The sequence below is a fragment of the Idiotropiscis lumnitzeri genome, chromosome 5, assembly GCF_059441095.1.
Source record: "Idiotropiscis lumnitzeri isolate Australia: NSW breed Sydney's pygmy pipehorse chromosome 5, RoL_Ilum_1.0, whole genome shotgun sequence".
NCBI lineage: Eukaryota > Metazoa > Chordata > Actinopteri > Syngnathiformes > Syngnathidae > Idiotropiscis > Idiotropiscis lumnitzeri.
Window position 1 is genome coordinate 27,755,844 of NC_142395.1, and position 16,262 is coordinate 27,772,105.

General features: G+C 39.9%; 1 protein-coding gene across 2 annotated transcripts in view; it reads left to right on the forward strand.

Annotated features, from left to right (window-relative positions):
• Positions 1-16,262, forward strand: part of sbf2 (SET binding factor 2) — an 80,108-nt gene that overhangs the window by 20,729 nt on the left and 43,117 nt on the right. For both annotated transcript variants that reach the window (XM_088295969.1, XM_088295970.1), the window contains exons 3-8: positions 4,777-4,914; positions 9,896-10,030; positions 10,135-10,245; positions 11,292-11,397; positions 15,361-15,493; positions 16,028-16,136. In XM_088295969.1, the coding sequence (XP_088152095.1) occupies positions 4,777-4,914; positions 9,896-10,030; positions 10,135-10,245; positions 11,292-11,397; positions 15,361-15,493; positions 16,028-16,136 (732 nt within the window). The remainder of the gene's footprint in view (positions 1-4,776; positions 4,915-9,895; positions 10,031-10,134; positions 10,246-11,291; positions 11,398-15,360; positions 15,494-16,027; positions 16,137-16,262) is intronic.

Here is a 16,262-nt window from a genome sequence, read left to right on the forward strand (position 1 = left end):
AAAAACTATTAAAAATCAATAAACATGCTCTTAAAACTAATTAAAACTTTCTATTGGACTTATTTAGATGTATTTATTTATTTATTTAAAACGCAAAACACGTGTTAAAAGAAACATACAGTAGATGAGTATTTTTTTGTTTCCAGCCTAAGTTTTTTTCCCTTTCTGCGTCATCGCCATTATTATTTTCAGTTCTTAAACTTCACATCATCTTACTTAACATGATGATGATGAGTTTGTGTTTTGACATGTTTGACTGACTGGAAAAAGTTCAAGTTGCTGGTTGTAAAGAAATAGCATAAGCATATTTTTTTTGTGTTTACAGGCACTTGTGCGTCCTAAGAGTTCATGATAAAGACCATTTGCATTTTCTCAAAAGTTGCAAAACAGCAATCTGAATTCAAGACACTTGACCCAGTCCAAATAATAGTTTATTTGCGAGCAAGCAACACAGTCAGCTGGAGCTCAAGCTAAGCTGTTTATTACTAACTTCAAATACCAAAAGAGGTTATTCATTATTGTTGCCTCCGTTCACTGCAATATGTACATGTAATCACTTATTTTGATACATTTCAGCTTCTTGTTGAGCGATGTGTTTTGGTAAGGCAGCTTGCTCTAAGTGGCTCCTGATGAAAAGGATTGCAATTGCTCCAGACCTCAACAGACCTCAAGTGCTTCCTTGCAGACCCTCAAGCCAGCTTTGCGGCAAACACTTGAATGATCTCACAGAGCTGGACTCATCTTTTTTCACTGTAACCACCTCAAACGGCTCTATCCAGGCGTTTGCGCGTGTTAGTGATAGACCGATATGCTTTTTTCCTGGGCCGAAACCGATTATTAGAAGTCATGGAGGCTGATGACTGATATTTGAAACCGATATTCATTTGTTGAAAAAGGGTTGTGAAATTTTTGTAAATTAAAAACTCCAAAACTAGACTTAGTTTAAATGCCTTTAAGAACATATTTATCAAACAACTTTAGTAATTTTCAACATGTTAAAGCTTTTTTTTTTAGATCTTGGAAAATGGACAACTTAGTTTTAAAAGTCTCAACAAAAAGTGCACAGCACTCCTGAGCCACGGTACTTGGCAAATCTGCTTCTGCAGGCAGGGCCACCAGCACAGCAGAGAGCGAGAGAGAGAGAAGTGTGCTGCAGCAAGCCAAAATAAACCAGCTTTTAATTTAATGGCCTTGAAAGTTGAAAAAAAAAAGACCGATGCTGATCGGCAAATATCGGCCCCGATAATCGTCTCGGCCGATAATTGGTCTCTCACTAGTGTGTTTGTGTCTCTCTCTCTGTCTCACATGTCCGTACACTTAAACACATGAATACTCATGCACACAGGATGTTATATCAACTGTGATTGTCTGAGGTATGTGGTCTCCATCGTCTTGATTTCTTTTTTATTTATTTTTTTGACAACAATGAATGGCATAGTTGGAATAGTTCAGGTTGTCATCCTTGGGACATTTTTTGCGTGTCTGCGCGCGTGCTCGCACACCTTCAGGTTAAACAGATTTCCTGTAAGCCATTGTATCTGCTTGAACGTGGTGGCTTCCTGGTCGAAGCCTTCACATTGCTAAAGCTCGCTTATAGTTTCTTCTCCAGCAATTTCCGCTCTCAAGTCCCGTTCCTTCCTTTTTCTCAACTATCACACTTTTCTTTTGCTTTTGTCCTACAGCTTTCTCTGTTGTCTTGATGTCTTTTTATCATTTATTTGGTAGTGGTAGACTTAAGATTTGGTCCACTTTAAAAAAAACTTGCTGAGATAAATTTAATTTCTAATAACTGCCAAAGTCTTGACTCTAGCAATCATCAATCATTCGTAGTCGCACTTTTTTTTTTTGTAAACATATAAACAGGACTTAACAAGTCTAAATCTAGTAAATCACTCACTTTGAATGAGTAAGGGTAAGAACTGATGTCACTCGCTGATGAGCTCAGGCATCCATTTTTTTTTACATGAGCTGTAACACAGGTCATGTCAAAGGTCAACCATAAATGTAATGTTAAAGTCATGTAAAATGTTAAAAGCACTTAACACATACCTATTGATCACAACTGACAAACATATGGCAGTATGTACAACACCAGACAGAGACTGAGCGAATCCGAGTCCTTTATTCACAAAAGCTCGTCAACAGTGACTGAGGCTCTTATCAAGCAGGCGGGAATGCAACAAAAACAGGACGTAGAAAATTGCGACGCTCATACCTTATATTTTACTCACACTCTGCCTCGAAAAGATTTCACACAACTCTTTGACCTGTAAGCCTCTGGCAGGCGATACAGGTGCATCAACACAAAGACAAACAGTTTCTTCCCAAGAGTCATCTCAATGCTGAACTGTCGCGCACAACTACATCTTCCTTGTGGAACTGCAACATTATTAATATCAATATCAGTATTAATATTAATATTAATATCAGTATCAATATCAATATCAATATCAATATCAGCATCAGTATCAGTACCAATATCAGTACCAATATCAATATCAATATCAATAATATTATTTATATTTGCACTGGAGATGGGAGCTCTCCATTCTCGTTGTACACTGAGTATAATGACAATAAAGGGCATGTTATTTGAAATATGTGGAGAAAAACATGCGGTTGGATGTCAAAATGTTAGTAATGGTATTAAAAATAAACACATTTTCATCACAAATTACAAGACATATTCACTTCCATCAGGTATGAATATTGTCATGCTGGACAAGTCATTGGACATTGCTCGATTTTCTTCTCGTGTCATTCTTTTCTTCTTCTAAAACACGGGTTGAGTTAATCATTTGATGATGGCTGAAATCAGGTCATGTGACGCGCTCCGATGGCTCACTCGAAACAATGTCACACGTTATGATGTACTGGTTACATATTTTTCTCAAAACTGCTGTCCAACTCCAAATTTTTCAAGCACTTAAGACGTTTGGGAATTGAGGTTCCGCGCTAAGGATCTTATCCAACATCTGCGTAAATGATTAATTGGGAGATGTGTGCCTTTTTTTTTGCATTTAATGTCACTATTGGTTGTACACACACATCAATGCCAGTTTCGATGTTTGGCCCACACAAGCGCTCGCTCGCTCACTCGAAGCAACCCACTGTCCCACCTCCTGCTGTCCAGCTTTCTCCAGGGAGCAGTCTAAACACGGTTTCCGAGCCAGGCCAGATGAGCCTCCAGCAGAAACACAACAAGAGCAGACACAAACACTTAACTCCAAATGCCTGTCTGCATCCCATATTTTGGCACCACTTCTCTCTTACGTCTTCAAAGTTTGTCCAGCCTCAGTCATTTGTTTACCGTTGTCAATTGTGGGCAACACAGGTTAGTCGATTTACTGTCTTAGGCCACATCATATTTGTAAAAATCGATACTACGTCTTTACATACTATGCAGAGTATTGTTTCGTGGAAAGCAACTTGCGTTCACGTCGTTTTAAAGTCCAGCCGAGTTCCATTGTGTGCAAATGACACTAATGACAGTTGCAAAACTCATGATTTGTCTCCTGTGAGTGGAAAATGAAAGATCATTTCCAGAACTATTCTGGAAGAGTTTGACAAGATCATATTTTAGAGTTAGTGTCTCAGCGAGAATGGGGTTGTAATCCTGTCATGGACCAAATGATCAAATTGTAATAAAAAAAAAAAAATTATAAAAAAATGATGAAAGACAAATATTTGTTTTTGTCATGACATGATTTTGTAAAAAAAAAAATTTTGTCCCCCTTTATCCACGTCTGTTGTTTGTATCTTATATATTTCTATATATTGTATATGTATATTATAATGCTACTTCCTGCTACTTTCTCAAAAGCTATCATTGGAATGCGACTTTTTACTTGACATTTTTTCCTTTTACGATGAGGCACTTAGTTGAAACTTTTCTTCGTAATATGACGATGTTATTTCCATCTTTGATGAGTAAACGTAATTGCAACACCCGAACAGTACATCCTGTTTGCATTCGCCACGGTCCACTGGTCCAATTAAAGCAATGGAATGAGTACTAGCAGAAAGTCCCAAAAATAGACACCCCATAATGATAGTGCTGTTATTAGGAATTACAAAGTTATGTAAGTATAGTAATAGTGTAGTAAGCATTTTTAAGTCTCTATACAATGTATATAAATGTGGTCGCACATTGTGCACCCATAAATGATGAAAAACGAACATTTGTAGTCACCTGACTTTTGAAACGCAAGCTTCATATAAGGGGCTCGTAAACTACGCCCATTTTTGGACTTCCTGACTGGAGCGGCCTGTATGTCGCCTGCCTCATCTCGTTAATAGTGAGTGTGTTTGTGTCAATGTATGCTTCAAATTATATTCGCCTTGCATCTCAGTCTTCTTTTTGTTACTTGTTACAACCGCACGTACCAAATAAACTTCTCAATTTATTTATATAAGGAGAATACCTAATCTCGTTGCACTCTTGAGTACAATGACAATAAAGGGATTTCTAATTCTAAAAAAAAAAAAAAAATATGAAAATACAAAATGTCAATAGAGCTCAGGTTGGATTTTTTTTTTTTTAATGTGCTACATACATTTGGGGATCAGTCCACCATTGCTTGGATGGAACATTTATTGTCTTGAAGAAACAATATCGTGCAACCCAACTCTAAGGACTCAATAATCAGCAAGCACCGCATACACAAATTAACCACTTGATCAAGTTTGTTTCCTCACAAATATGTCTCGCTGCTGTTAATGAACTGAATTTGTACAGCATTTTTACAGCCGTCGTATCTTTCTTGCTTTTTACAGTTCTGCCAGCCAGGAGGTTGGAAGCTGTCCAGAGAGAGAAAAGCACCCACCTTCTTCACCGTCGTGCTGACGGATATCGAATCAGACAGACACTACTGCTCCTGCCTCACTTTTTATGAGGCTGAGGTCAATCTTCAGGTAAAATGGCATACATGCAGCCAACTGTAAACCTTTTCCACACGAACGTAACACATATTTCTAGGTGTCGGAAACTCAGATTGCACCAAACCTTAACATGTCATCTGACCAAGGACGAGCAAATTACAAAACGGCATAAATGGCTTGAATGATGATTTTAGATTTCTTCTCGACCGCCATTGAATGTGTGATGTGTCAGTTGAAACGAGGAAGTTACCTGCGATTAATATTGCTTCAGAGGGTGATGAAATGCTAGCCGTAATTTACTTTTTTTTTATTTTTTATAATTTACTCAATGACACCCCAAAAGTAAAGGTTTCATACAGACCTGTTGGAAAATGGCTTCCACAAACCCATTGATGGAAGTTTGGTTCTTAGTCTGTGCCTTTAAAAGCAGCTTTCCCTTTGTTTCATTAAAAAAAAACTACCTAACAGAAGTTTTCATCATCGTATCGTTTTTAGTTCAAGCCAGCGGGAGTCGATGACTTTTTTTTTTTTTTTATCATGTTAGCTTGTCCTGTTTGCAGCTATATATGTCCATACCATAACACTTTGAGCACTACGTTTGATAGATGATGTGGTATACTTTGGATTATGAGTTGTGAATTTCCTTCTCCTTTTCTCATTCCCATCCCATCATTCTGATTTCATCTTCAGTATTCAAAGAATTTGTTCTTGAGCTTTTTAATTATGAACCAAACCTTTGAAGTTTTTGCTCTCTTATAGATTTATGTTCTTTTCTCAATATCATGTTGTCCTCCTTCACTTCCATTTGAGATCTCACTGGACCGAATTGCATTTGTTGATCAAATCTCTGTCATAGTCCAAATACCCCTGGACCAATGGGTACATCAGTTTGTGTGATGCACACTCAAGAAGTTCCTGATTAACTATGAGCCTCCCCCGCTTACCCCAGAAGTGCTGCACGAGCCACATTAATCCTGATGTAATGAAATCTGAAATCTCAGGCTCCTCACCCTGTTACAGATTGCCATGATAGTAAAATTGATTTTGTTGAACGCTCATGATGAGTGTGAAGTGCTTTCAGTTTGGTATGTCGCCTTCAGAATGATTAAAGACCAACAGGCGTATTTTGTTTGCACAATCTGATGACTCTCATTTTCTGTTTTCTATTTTTGGATTATTATTTTGTTTGTTTTATTCTTCTTTGGCGCTTTGTTTTTACTTGAAGGAACGCACATGCGTGGCGTTGTCCAGATTTAGGAGAAAACAAAAGTCTGGATGAATCCAGCCTATTAAAATTCATTCACTGCCAGCATAGGTAAAATGAATGGACATTTCGACGTATAAATCCGTCAATGGGAGTGAATGATTCATTCACTACCAGCTCAGGTAAAATGAATGCACTTTTGGGCTTCTCTACCCGCCAATGGCCGTAAATGAGTTAAAAGGCCAACCGGATACTGATAGTAGAGATACGATGAACCTGTGCTCACCTCGGCTTTTGGATTCACTCATGCATGCAAGTCGACGTCCCCATCTATCATTGATCACAACAGATTCAATTGGACTTGATTAGTGTATGATTATGAATGACCTCGTTAAATTCCCTCCCGGCCAAAAGCCCACAGAATACCAAAGTAATTGTTTCACTGTGTTTGCCTTTTGCGAGAGGCCTCCAATGGCTCTTGTCATTCTGCCCATTGTGATTTCACATCCTTTTAACATGTGCGCGGCAGTCGTCAATCACATTCCTGTTTGATCAGCAAATCGTTGTTTAGGTGATTTTGAGATGGCGCCTCATACAAGATGTGTCACGTCTCAAAAAGTGGACAAGTCACTACAGAAGAATCCTCCAAATAAACACTTGTTAATGATCTTTCCTTTTTAACCTCACCATTAAATCGTGTTGTGTGAATCAGACCAGAATGACTTTCATCCCTCCTGGTATACAACCAAGTATACATTTCCCAAGTGGTTTAAAAAGCAACGTGGGGCAAATAACCCACATCATAGACCGAAAATAAGAAAATAAAATAACCAAAAATAGCCCTGTTGTTTTGTTGAAGAGGCAAATGGCATCCTTTGTTGTTTGCCGCGAGCTGTGAAAGTTCTTCGTCTGTGTAACACACTCAAGGACTTGAGGTCATTTACACCTTTCCTCCTCGGACATTTGGTTGTAGTCAAATAATGTAGCCTGCGTGTCTCGCCGAAAAAAAGTTGCTTAGTCATTTTGCTGACCTGTGGTTATGTTGGCTGCTGAATGCTATCTTGGTTGACAGTTCAACAGCTGTAAACAAGTCAATCCACTCACCAGTTAGAACAACATCCTCGCTTTTTTTTTTGTGTCTGGGCCCCAACCAGTAAAAAAAGATGGCTTCGTTGTATAAATCTTGGAACCACAAACTGCACTGATATTGTCTCACATTTTTTATTTCACCTGGCTGTGCGTGTGCGTGTCTGTTTTTTTTTTGTTTTTTTTTACTTTATTTGGTTGTTTCTGTTTTTCTGCACTTGCCTGTGATGCAGTAAGTACATTCTCATCGCGATCGCCGCCGCCACAAGTTCACCTCAGTCAACCTCGCGAAATGGGCGAAGGAGCAAACATTTTTTTCTTCAAACGCGATGCCCGGCATGCAACCACGCCTGACTGTGTGAACTGAATTTACTCCATATGGAAAGGCACCGCCAGAAACACTCAGCTGGCATTTTGTCTGTTTACTAAGAGCTCATATTCAGGCCACATATTAGGAAAGTGGTATCCGTCTTTTAATTTGTGTGCTAATTTCCCGCTAATTTATATGACACCATATGGAAAGCGCTTTGTTACAGCTCCAGCTGTTGTGAAATCCGCTCTACAAATGAAATTGTCTTGTCTTGTATTGTGGGTCAGATCAAATTGAAAGCTCCTCTGTTGGTTGAAGCCAAACAATTCACTCCATTGTCAGATTCTCCAACGTGCATTTTGATTGTTTTTACACGATGGTCAACATTGGCATGGCTGAGAAGTTATTGTTTTTGACACTCTCATGGTTTCATGAAATAACATGCAAAACCTATGTTGAAAATACAAGCAGAAGCAATCCAAAGTTAAAAAGCAGCGAATATATTGTGAAGAAACAAGAGTCTTTGAGCCTTTTAGATATGATTGTAAATTAATTTTGTGCCATCATTTGCCATAAGTAAAACAGTGCTCATTCTGGATTGGCTCTTAGCAATCAAAGTGCAAATCGTCTGCCTCGATTCGGTGGACGATGACGTCATGCTACGGCAACACCAATCAGACAAACTCCATGACGCCCCATTAAATTAGAGCTTCCGTCTTCTATCAAGGTCTTCTGATCTTTTAAGGAAAGTCATGGGATTGGCAAGCGGGCTGTGAATTCAGCCAACGTTCCACACCAGAAGCAGGAAGTTTCTTAAAATAAACAGTCTATCAATAAAAGTGTTAAAAGCTACACTCAGTGGTTTTATTTTTCCAAAGCAAATTTGTTCTTACATTTTTGCCTACTGGAATTGTTTCATTATCCTGCCAGTTAGTCGTAAATTAAATGCAAGTGTATGTGATACCCACCTTTTCTTGATAAGGAACTGGGCCTATATTTGGCCTTGTCTCGAGATTATACTCCAGCAAAACAAACACACATTCCTCACTTCTACATAAGGCACTGACGATCTTTTTGAAACGTGACATTGTTTGAACAGTCTCTCGTCTAAATGAATTCTTATCGACCTGATCAAATTTCCGAGATAATACAGGCAGGTGGCGAATCCTAAAAATAACGATGAAGTGGGACCTCCATCTGAATGAGATATTTTCCGATTCTTATGGCATGTTTTCACTAAGTGAGGAAATATATTCGATTTTGATATGGGCTTTAGTCAGGAATGAACACTCCTGGCTGGGGATTCACCGAAGATTACTTGTTCATTGAGCTTGTTGCATTTTTTGATCACAGCTGATATGGTTCTAATTTCTAAATTCATTAAGCAGAATTTGAAAGATGCAGTTTAAGTTCAAACAATATTCCTGAAGTTTGGCATTTTTGGGACCAAGCATTAATCTCATGTATTATTCTCCAAGTGTTCAATCTGGAAGAACAAATATATATAGTAACATAATATTAATACACCAAATATTTAAAAAAATGCTCTCAGCCAGCCAGGAACTTGGCTTGTCTCATGATTTATCTTGTATTACTTCCACTAAGAATTTCATGGGTATTTAACAAAATTATTTATAAAAAAAAAAAACTATTAAAATTATACTAACTATTCAACTGCCCCTCTTCTCATGAATAATGTCCCGTTTGTGCTATTTAAGTCCAGTTTTTATGGCAAGTGACGTTTGTATCGTCATAGAAGTGTTGATGTGTCGATTTGGAGAATCTCTCGGGATTTCAGCCCGTACGATATTTCTGGTGGAAATTTTTAACTGGATCTTGTCAGTGATTCTGAGAAAGGGTTCCCCGAGTAGCAGATGAAACTAAATGTGTTGATACTCTATGTTGATAAACAATCAAGTTAGACTGTTTTCCTGTAATTTGAAACCAGACTTTGTATCGGTAATATCTCACAAAAACGTTCCGCATATAAAAAAAATCTAAATTTTCAAATATCTTGCTGCGTTTGATGTCTAACTAGGATCATAAATGTAAAGTTCGTTCAAGTTTGCAAATGGTCGCAAACTTTGCAACCATTTGCGACCTTGAACGAACCCTGACGAAAAACACTCGCAAACATTCTCCGCTCAGTGGGGTACGGGCTTAAGATCTTCAATCTTAGATTAGCGCCTTTAACCAGCGGAACAATGTCAATGTGTTGTAAAAGCTTCAAGATTCACTCTATTTTATCTTGATCTTGGAACTCATGTTGTGTTCATTTGTACTTGTTTTCCTGGTGTGTGCGCACGCTGTCTGGTGATAATTCTGCAAATAAAGTGAAGGACCTGTCTGTCTTTAAGTCCAAGGTGCTGTGTATTTCATTAAAATGACTTTTTATTCCCTTTTTTTACACCCAGGGATCTAAAAGTATCGAAGTCGATGAGGATGAAGATGAAGTGGTGGAAGAGGATTGCTTGATCCAGGCAGCTCAAGTGTTTGCACCAAAAAGTCTCATTCTCGTGTCCAGATTGGATCATCCAGAAATATTCAGGGTAATAAGGCACAACGTGATCGATTTGAAAAAACTTCACTGTTATGTGTTGTTCAGAAAACCTTCATTTTGGATGTCTCTGTCTGTTTTTTTTTTCCCCATCAGGGTTGTTTGGGACTGATCTACACTGTGCACATTGACAGCCTTACTGTCCCTTTAGAAAGTTTGGTGGCCAATCTGTTTGTATTTCAGGTTCCTGTGGCTGGTGGATCGCAGGTATGTCTTGTTCAAACTATAGTATTCTGTATTGATTTGGATTGTTTATCTTCGGAGGTGGCCATGGCTTGCTTGATGATGAAAGTTTACAACAGGGAAAGCCAGGATTTCCTCCTAGTGTAGTGTAACCAAAGTCGAAGGTCAAAAATAGTCAAAATGCCTTTGTATCCCAGCTTCAAAATGTCCTCATCACAACAAAAATCATACAAAAACAAATAAAAGAATCCTCCTATCTGAGGCTTTGCGTTGCTTATGATTTTACTTGATAATAATAATATGCCTAACATGGTTAATAAGTGGTTAGCACATCCGCCTGACAGTTCTGAGCATGCCGCTTTGAATCCGAGTTCTGGCTTTCCTGACTGTTGGTTGCATGATCTCCCCACATTTGCATGGATTCCTCCGATTTCTTCCAACATTCTAAAACATGCCCGTACGACAGGTAAAGACTCTAAATTGCCCTTAGGTGGTCGTTATTTTGTCTAAGTGCCCTGCGATATCGACCAGTCCAGGTTGTACCCCGCCTCTCCAGTTCACTGACAAACCATTGAAGATAAGCAGTATAGGAATTTGGTGAGGGGAACCTAAAAACTCTTGAATTCAGCTTCTGTTCAAATAATTTGGTCTGTCCCCAGCATGATGCCTCTCCAATTCCTAATCTCTTAAGTGTGCCTTTAGGCAAGGCAGCAGACACATTAGTCCAACTAGCACATAGTGAAACCTTGATGTAGTGCGAGGAATTGAACAAATGAAAAAACAGGATTTTCTGTAGACTAAAATTGTCACATTTGTTGCTGCGTCTTTGAAAATGTGTCCTGCAAGCTAGGATGACTGTTGCATCAGCAATCCTTATCCAAAGGGCCGCCTGTGTTGCACACGTCATGAAGACACATTCCCTCACAAGCACATCATTGAAATGACATTTTACAGCTTGATCATTCATATTTTAGTTGGGGCTTTGTGCCCAAGCTCAACATGTTATCACTTGAAATGAATGGGCAAGTGCAATATTTTCTGACCTTTGTTGCTTTTGGTTTGCTCGACAGAAGCTGTTTAGCCTGGGAGCAGGCGACCGACAGCTGATCCAGACGCCTCTGAATGACACATTACCAGTCACATGCAAGAGTGTCGCTCTGCTCTTCCAGCAGCTAGGTGCGTCCCTACACAACAGTTGGTAACCATTTGACCGGAAGCCGACATCATATATTTTATTGCCCTGTAATGCTTGGGACATTTAGTCATGTTTAGCAATAAGACGGATGGTGTAGCGTTAATCACGTGCACCCAAAATTCCTTCTTAGTTTGGATTGCGTGGAATGTTGCATCTTACTTTTTGCGGTCTTAATATCTTAAAATAATATTTAAAATCATTCCTAAAATCCCCCATTTCAGCAGCTTAATATCTTTGACATGACGCGGTCTAAGTTAAGTCAGTCTTATCAGATTTTGGAGCCCCAATTCTTTTGGCAGATCTTAAGAGTCAGGAGACGTTTGGATTTATTGTACTGTAAACGTGTCTGAGGCAAGATTAGGAGGTTTTGACCTCCCATTATTGATTCTGCAATTTGCCCGAAGCGAGAACAAGCACATGATGAAGATTTGATGCAGTTTGTCGGGCTCACGTTGCTCCATTTGCACAATATATTAACCTTTGCGTAAGCCATTTGTACGGGCAGTCCAGTACGTGCCGAGTTCACTGTGACGCGTGCAAGTTTTTCAGGCTGTTTATCCATCACCAAATTACTATTCCACATAGACCACTAATGTCGGTGATGTATGTTGTATTTTTAGACTTTGACCTCACGTTTGAAGTAAACCGACTAGTATCTGTGATCTGAATTGATTACAAAATCTGATTTACAGTGGAAAATTGGCCCTCGTCGAGCGTCATTTAGGGACAAGAATGTGCTTGAAAACAGATTTTATTTTATTTCGTGAGTGCGCATGGGGGGGTTCTTACACGATACACTTAGCAAGGTCATGTGGAAGTCATATTGTGGACAATCTGCGTAATGAAAACAAAACCGTTTTGACATAAAAGCCAACCTCTCCAGTCTTGACACGTCTGTTTTCGTTTATCTGGCAAACAATTCTGTTGGTCCTTCAAGCAGATTTTGGGTTGGAAAGTTGCAAATTCATTGCTTGTCAAGAAAAAAAATGCACAAAGAGTCCTTTGCTGTCGTATTCATGTTTGATTTTATTAAGTTATATTTAGGTCATTCAAGGCAAAAAATAGTCACATTGTACCTCTCCCCTGTATTTTTAAGTCCTTTACGGCACCGTTGATTTAAACAACAGGTTTAAAAAAAATGACAATTTAGTGTAATTTCAGCCCAATGTTGAACAGAGAGTGCCATCTAGAGGAGGCCAAAAATACTACAACTGTTTCATGAAGCTTCATTTACCCATCACTACCGATGAGCACTTTTGCATGTCCTCACTCATCCGTCCATCCAGTTACTGTCCAGGGTCTGGTTGCAGGGTCTGCAGCTTTAGTAGGGAAGCCCAGACTTCCCTCTCCCCAGCCACTTCACCCAATCTGGGGATCCCAAGCCGTGAGACACAGTCTCTCTAGTGTCTCCTGCATCCTCCCTGGGGCCTCCTCCTGGTGGGACGTGCCTGAGGTGTTCAGGAAGTATCCTGGTCAGATGCCCAAGCCACTTCATCTGGCTCCTCTCGATGCAGAGGAGCAGCGGCTGCATTCTGAGCCCACCAGGATGGCCATGCTTCTCACCCTAATTCTAAGGGAGAGCCCAGAGACCCTGCAGAGGACACTCTTCTTGAATCCTTGTATCCGCAAGCTTGTTCTTTGGGTCTTTGGGCAGCGTCTCATCCTCAAACCGGAGAGGGAACCCCACCCGTTTCCGACTGAGGACCTCGGCATTTAGATTTGGAGGTGATGATTCTCATCCCAACTGCTTGAGACATGTCAGCAAACTGCTCCAGCAAGAGAAGAGATCATGGTCTGATGACGACTTCAGAATCATATTGTCTGGAGAAAGCAGAGATATCATACTGAGGCCCTCCTCAATGCCTCAGCTGTTTATATAAATTCTGTCCAGGTAACGAACAGGAGCTGTGACAAAGGACTATTTTTCCATGGTCAAAATGAAACGCACACTCTTGAATCTGAGGTTGGACTTTTTGACGAACCCTCCTCTCCAGCGATCCCGGATAGAACTTACCTCGGAGCCTGATGAATGGGTTCCCTTGGAACATACCCGCCAGGCTGACTTCACTTCTGCCAATCCACAGGCACTCTTTGATTGTGCCATCACTTAGTAGTACAAAACTGCATTACTGCAACTTTCCTAATTGGTGAAAAAGTGGCGTTCTCACTAACTGCCTGGTGACGCAATCAACAAGTTTATGTTTCACCTCTGCGTGCGCTTCACCAGTTGTGCTGGTACCATTTTTTTAGCACAGAGCAGCACAAACATTCTCCTAAATTGTCATGAAAACATGCTGCCCAATAAGGAGCTGTTCTTCCATCCCTTGACGTGACTTCCATCTGTTTGAACAGAAACGCACCAAAGTTCAGGTATGTCTGTATAGCCGTCTGCTGTTGCAGCATCAAGTGACGCTTCATAACTGCGCCTGATTCCCTAATGCCTCTTTGATTGGCTGCTCACGTACAGTATTTATTTTTGATCACTATCCTCAAAGCATGTCTGGTATGACTCGTGTTAATTTATCAGATTCATCTCGGGTGCCGTCAGTAATTTGTTGGCATCTGATCCGCAAAGAGAACCAACGTAGCATTTCCACTCATTCGTCCGGCCTCTTACCCAAATAAGGATCGCAGAAAAAGACCTACAAACTGGCGGCTCGCCACATCTTTCGGTGTGCACAGGTCACTAAAGTCAGTGGAGAGGAATGTGTGTTAAACATGTCACACTGTGGAGGAAGTACAACCCCCCCCCCTGATCCCCTCCGGTAGTGAGATAAAACCAGCCATCAAGAGTGCTGCTGTTTGTTTGTTTGTTGCCTTTGTCTCCACTGTTATCGGGGGCCGCTGCTGTCTCTTTTTATTTAAGGCTCGGAAATGTGTCACTGTTTTCATACGATGCGTAAACACCTGGGTCTGACATTAAGATGCCTCCTCTGTGTGTCAAACATACGGTCCGCGGGCCGCATCAGGACCGCACTAGTACCCCCATTTGAGAACCACTGCTGCTTATTACTGTATAGCTATGTGCGTTTTAGTGTATTCAAAATCTACTTCAACATTTCAAATGTTCTTAGTTTCCTGTTTATCCGTGTCAAGCTTCACTTGTGGGTGCCAAGCATCCAGTCGCAGCGCCCCCAGTGGACCAGACATTTATGCTAGTGTTCCTCTCTTCATTTTGTCATTCCCATGTGTGATGAATTGATCTGTCACATGCTTGATAGGAAACAATAACAGGAACTGTATACTTAGAATTCTTCCTGAGAGTCACGTTGGTATTTGAAACCTTATTTATGATTAATGTAAGACAGTCTTTCATTTCCGTTGCTTGGCCAGAAGTTAATACTAATGTCATCACGAGTCAGCTTTTTCGAGGCCTTTGAATAGTTGATACAGCCAGCGGAGTGGTGAGTGCTGAACTGTGGTACTGTTGTTCATTTTGACAACATGAACTGACAATCAATTAGTAAATAAATACAATGAAGCTCAAATATCCAGTGGCAGGAAAAAGTCCCAATCAAAATATGTGGTTGAATCAATTCATTTTGTCGCATTTTTAAATTTTCATTCATTTTCAAATTTTGTTGCGGGCCAAAGCGCACCCGTTTGCGGGCCTGATCTGGCCCGCAAGCGCACCCGTTTGCGGGCCTGATCTGGCCCGCGGGCCATATGTTTGACGGCCATGGATTAAGTCAATTATTTTGGATTTCACTCTGGCCCAAACTGTCCTCCAGTTAATTTGTTGAATTTTGTCTTTTTTTTCTTTTTTTTTTTACCTTTCAGGCTCTTCATCGCTCCCATTTTCTCTGTTCGTAAAACTGTAAATCCCCACAAGTAGCCGAGTACGTTAGATTGAAACAATGCAGCCATTACCTTCGACATTCCTTTCGACAAACACCTCATTAATTATGCTTCCTTTGTTTTCTTTTATTGTTTCCCTGTTGCAGGTATTCAAAATGTTTTAAGCCTGTTTTGTGCGATTCTGACTGAGCACAAAGTTTTGTTCCACTCCACGAGTTACCAAAGGCTTGGGGAAGCGTGTCGCGCTTTAGAAGCCCTCATGTTTCCCCTCAAATACAGGTGAGTGTGTGTGTTTTTTTGTCGAATATCTTATTAGCCTGTGAAAAGGTATATAAATTAGGACTGTCAAAATTAATGCTTTAACTCAAGATTTTTTTTTTTTAATTTATGCGATTAAATTATTTTATTTACTTATTATTTACCTCACTCTAAGAAAAATGTCTCTAAGGATGACTCAATTCACAAAAAATAGTAGTAGAAAAAATGTGATTACTCATTCCAAAAAATGTAATCACTTGACAGCAGTAATATAATAATTTTCTTTTTTTTTTCTAAATTGGGGCTGATCAGTTGCCAGTACTCGATGAAGTCAGGTCATTATGAAGACGTTATTACAAAATCTGTGCACATTGTGTGCAGTTTACTCAATTGAGATTTCTTGTAAATTCCTTTCAAACAAACACACTTCCCTGCTGGGAATTGGGAATGTGTTTTGTGACGCTCAATCATTCAGTATTTTTTTTTTTATTAGCTTTTTCCTGGTCTTCCTTGAAATACAATATGTCTTTTTGTATGTTTATATTTCATCCGTAGTTACCCCTACATTCCTATCCTGCCTTCACGCCTACTCGAGGTGCTGAGCTCCCCGACTCCTTTTATCATCGGCGTGCACTCCATGTTTCAGAGTGAAATCCAGGATCTGGTGAGTACAAAACTTGTCAATTGTTTCTAAAAACGTGATGATACAATGTTTACAGTTTCTCAAGCACACCAAGTCAATCTGTCCTTGAACAGTTTAGATTTGTCTGCCTATGCCACGTGTGGCTTC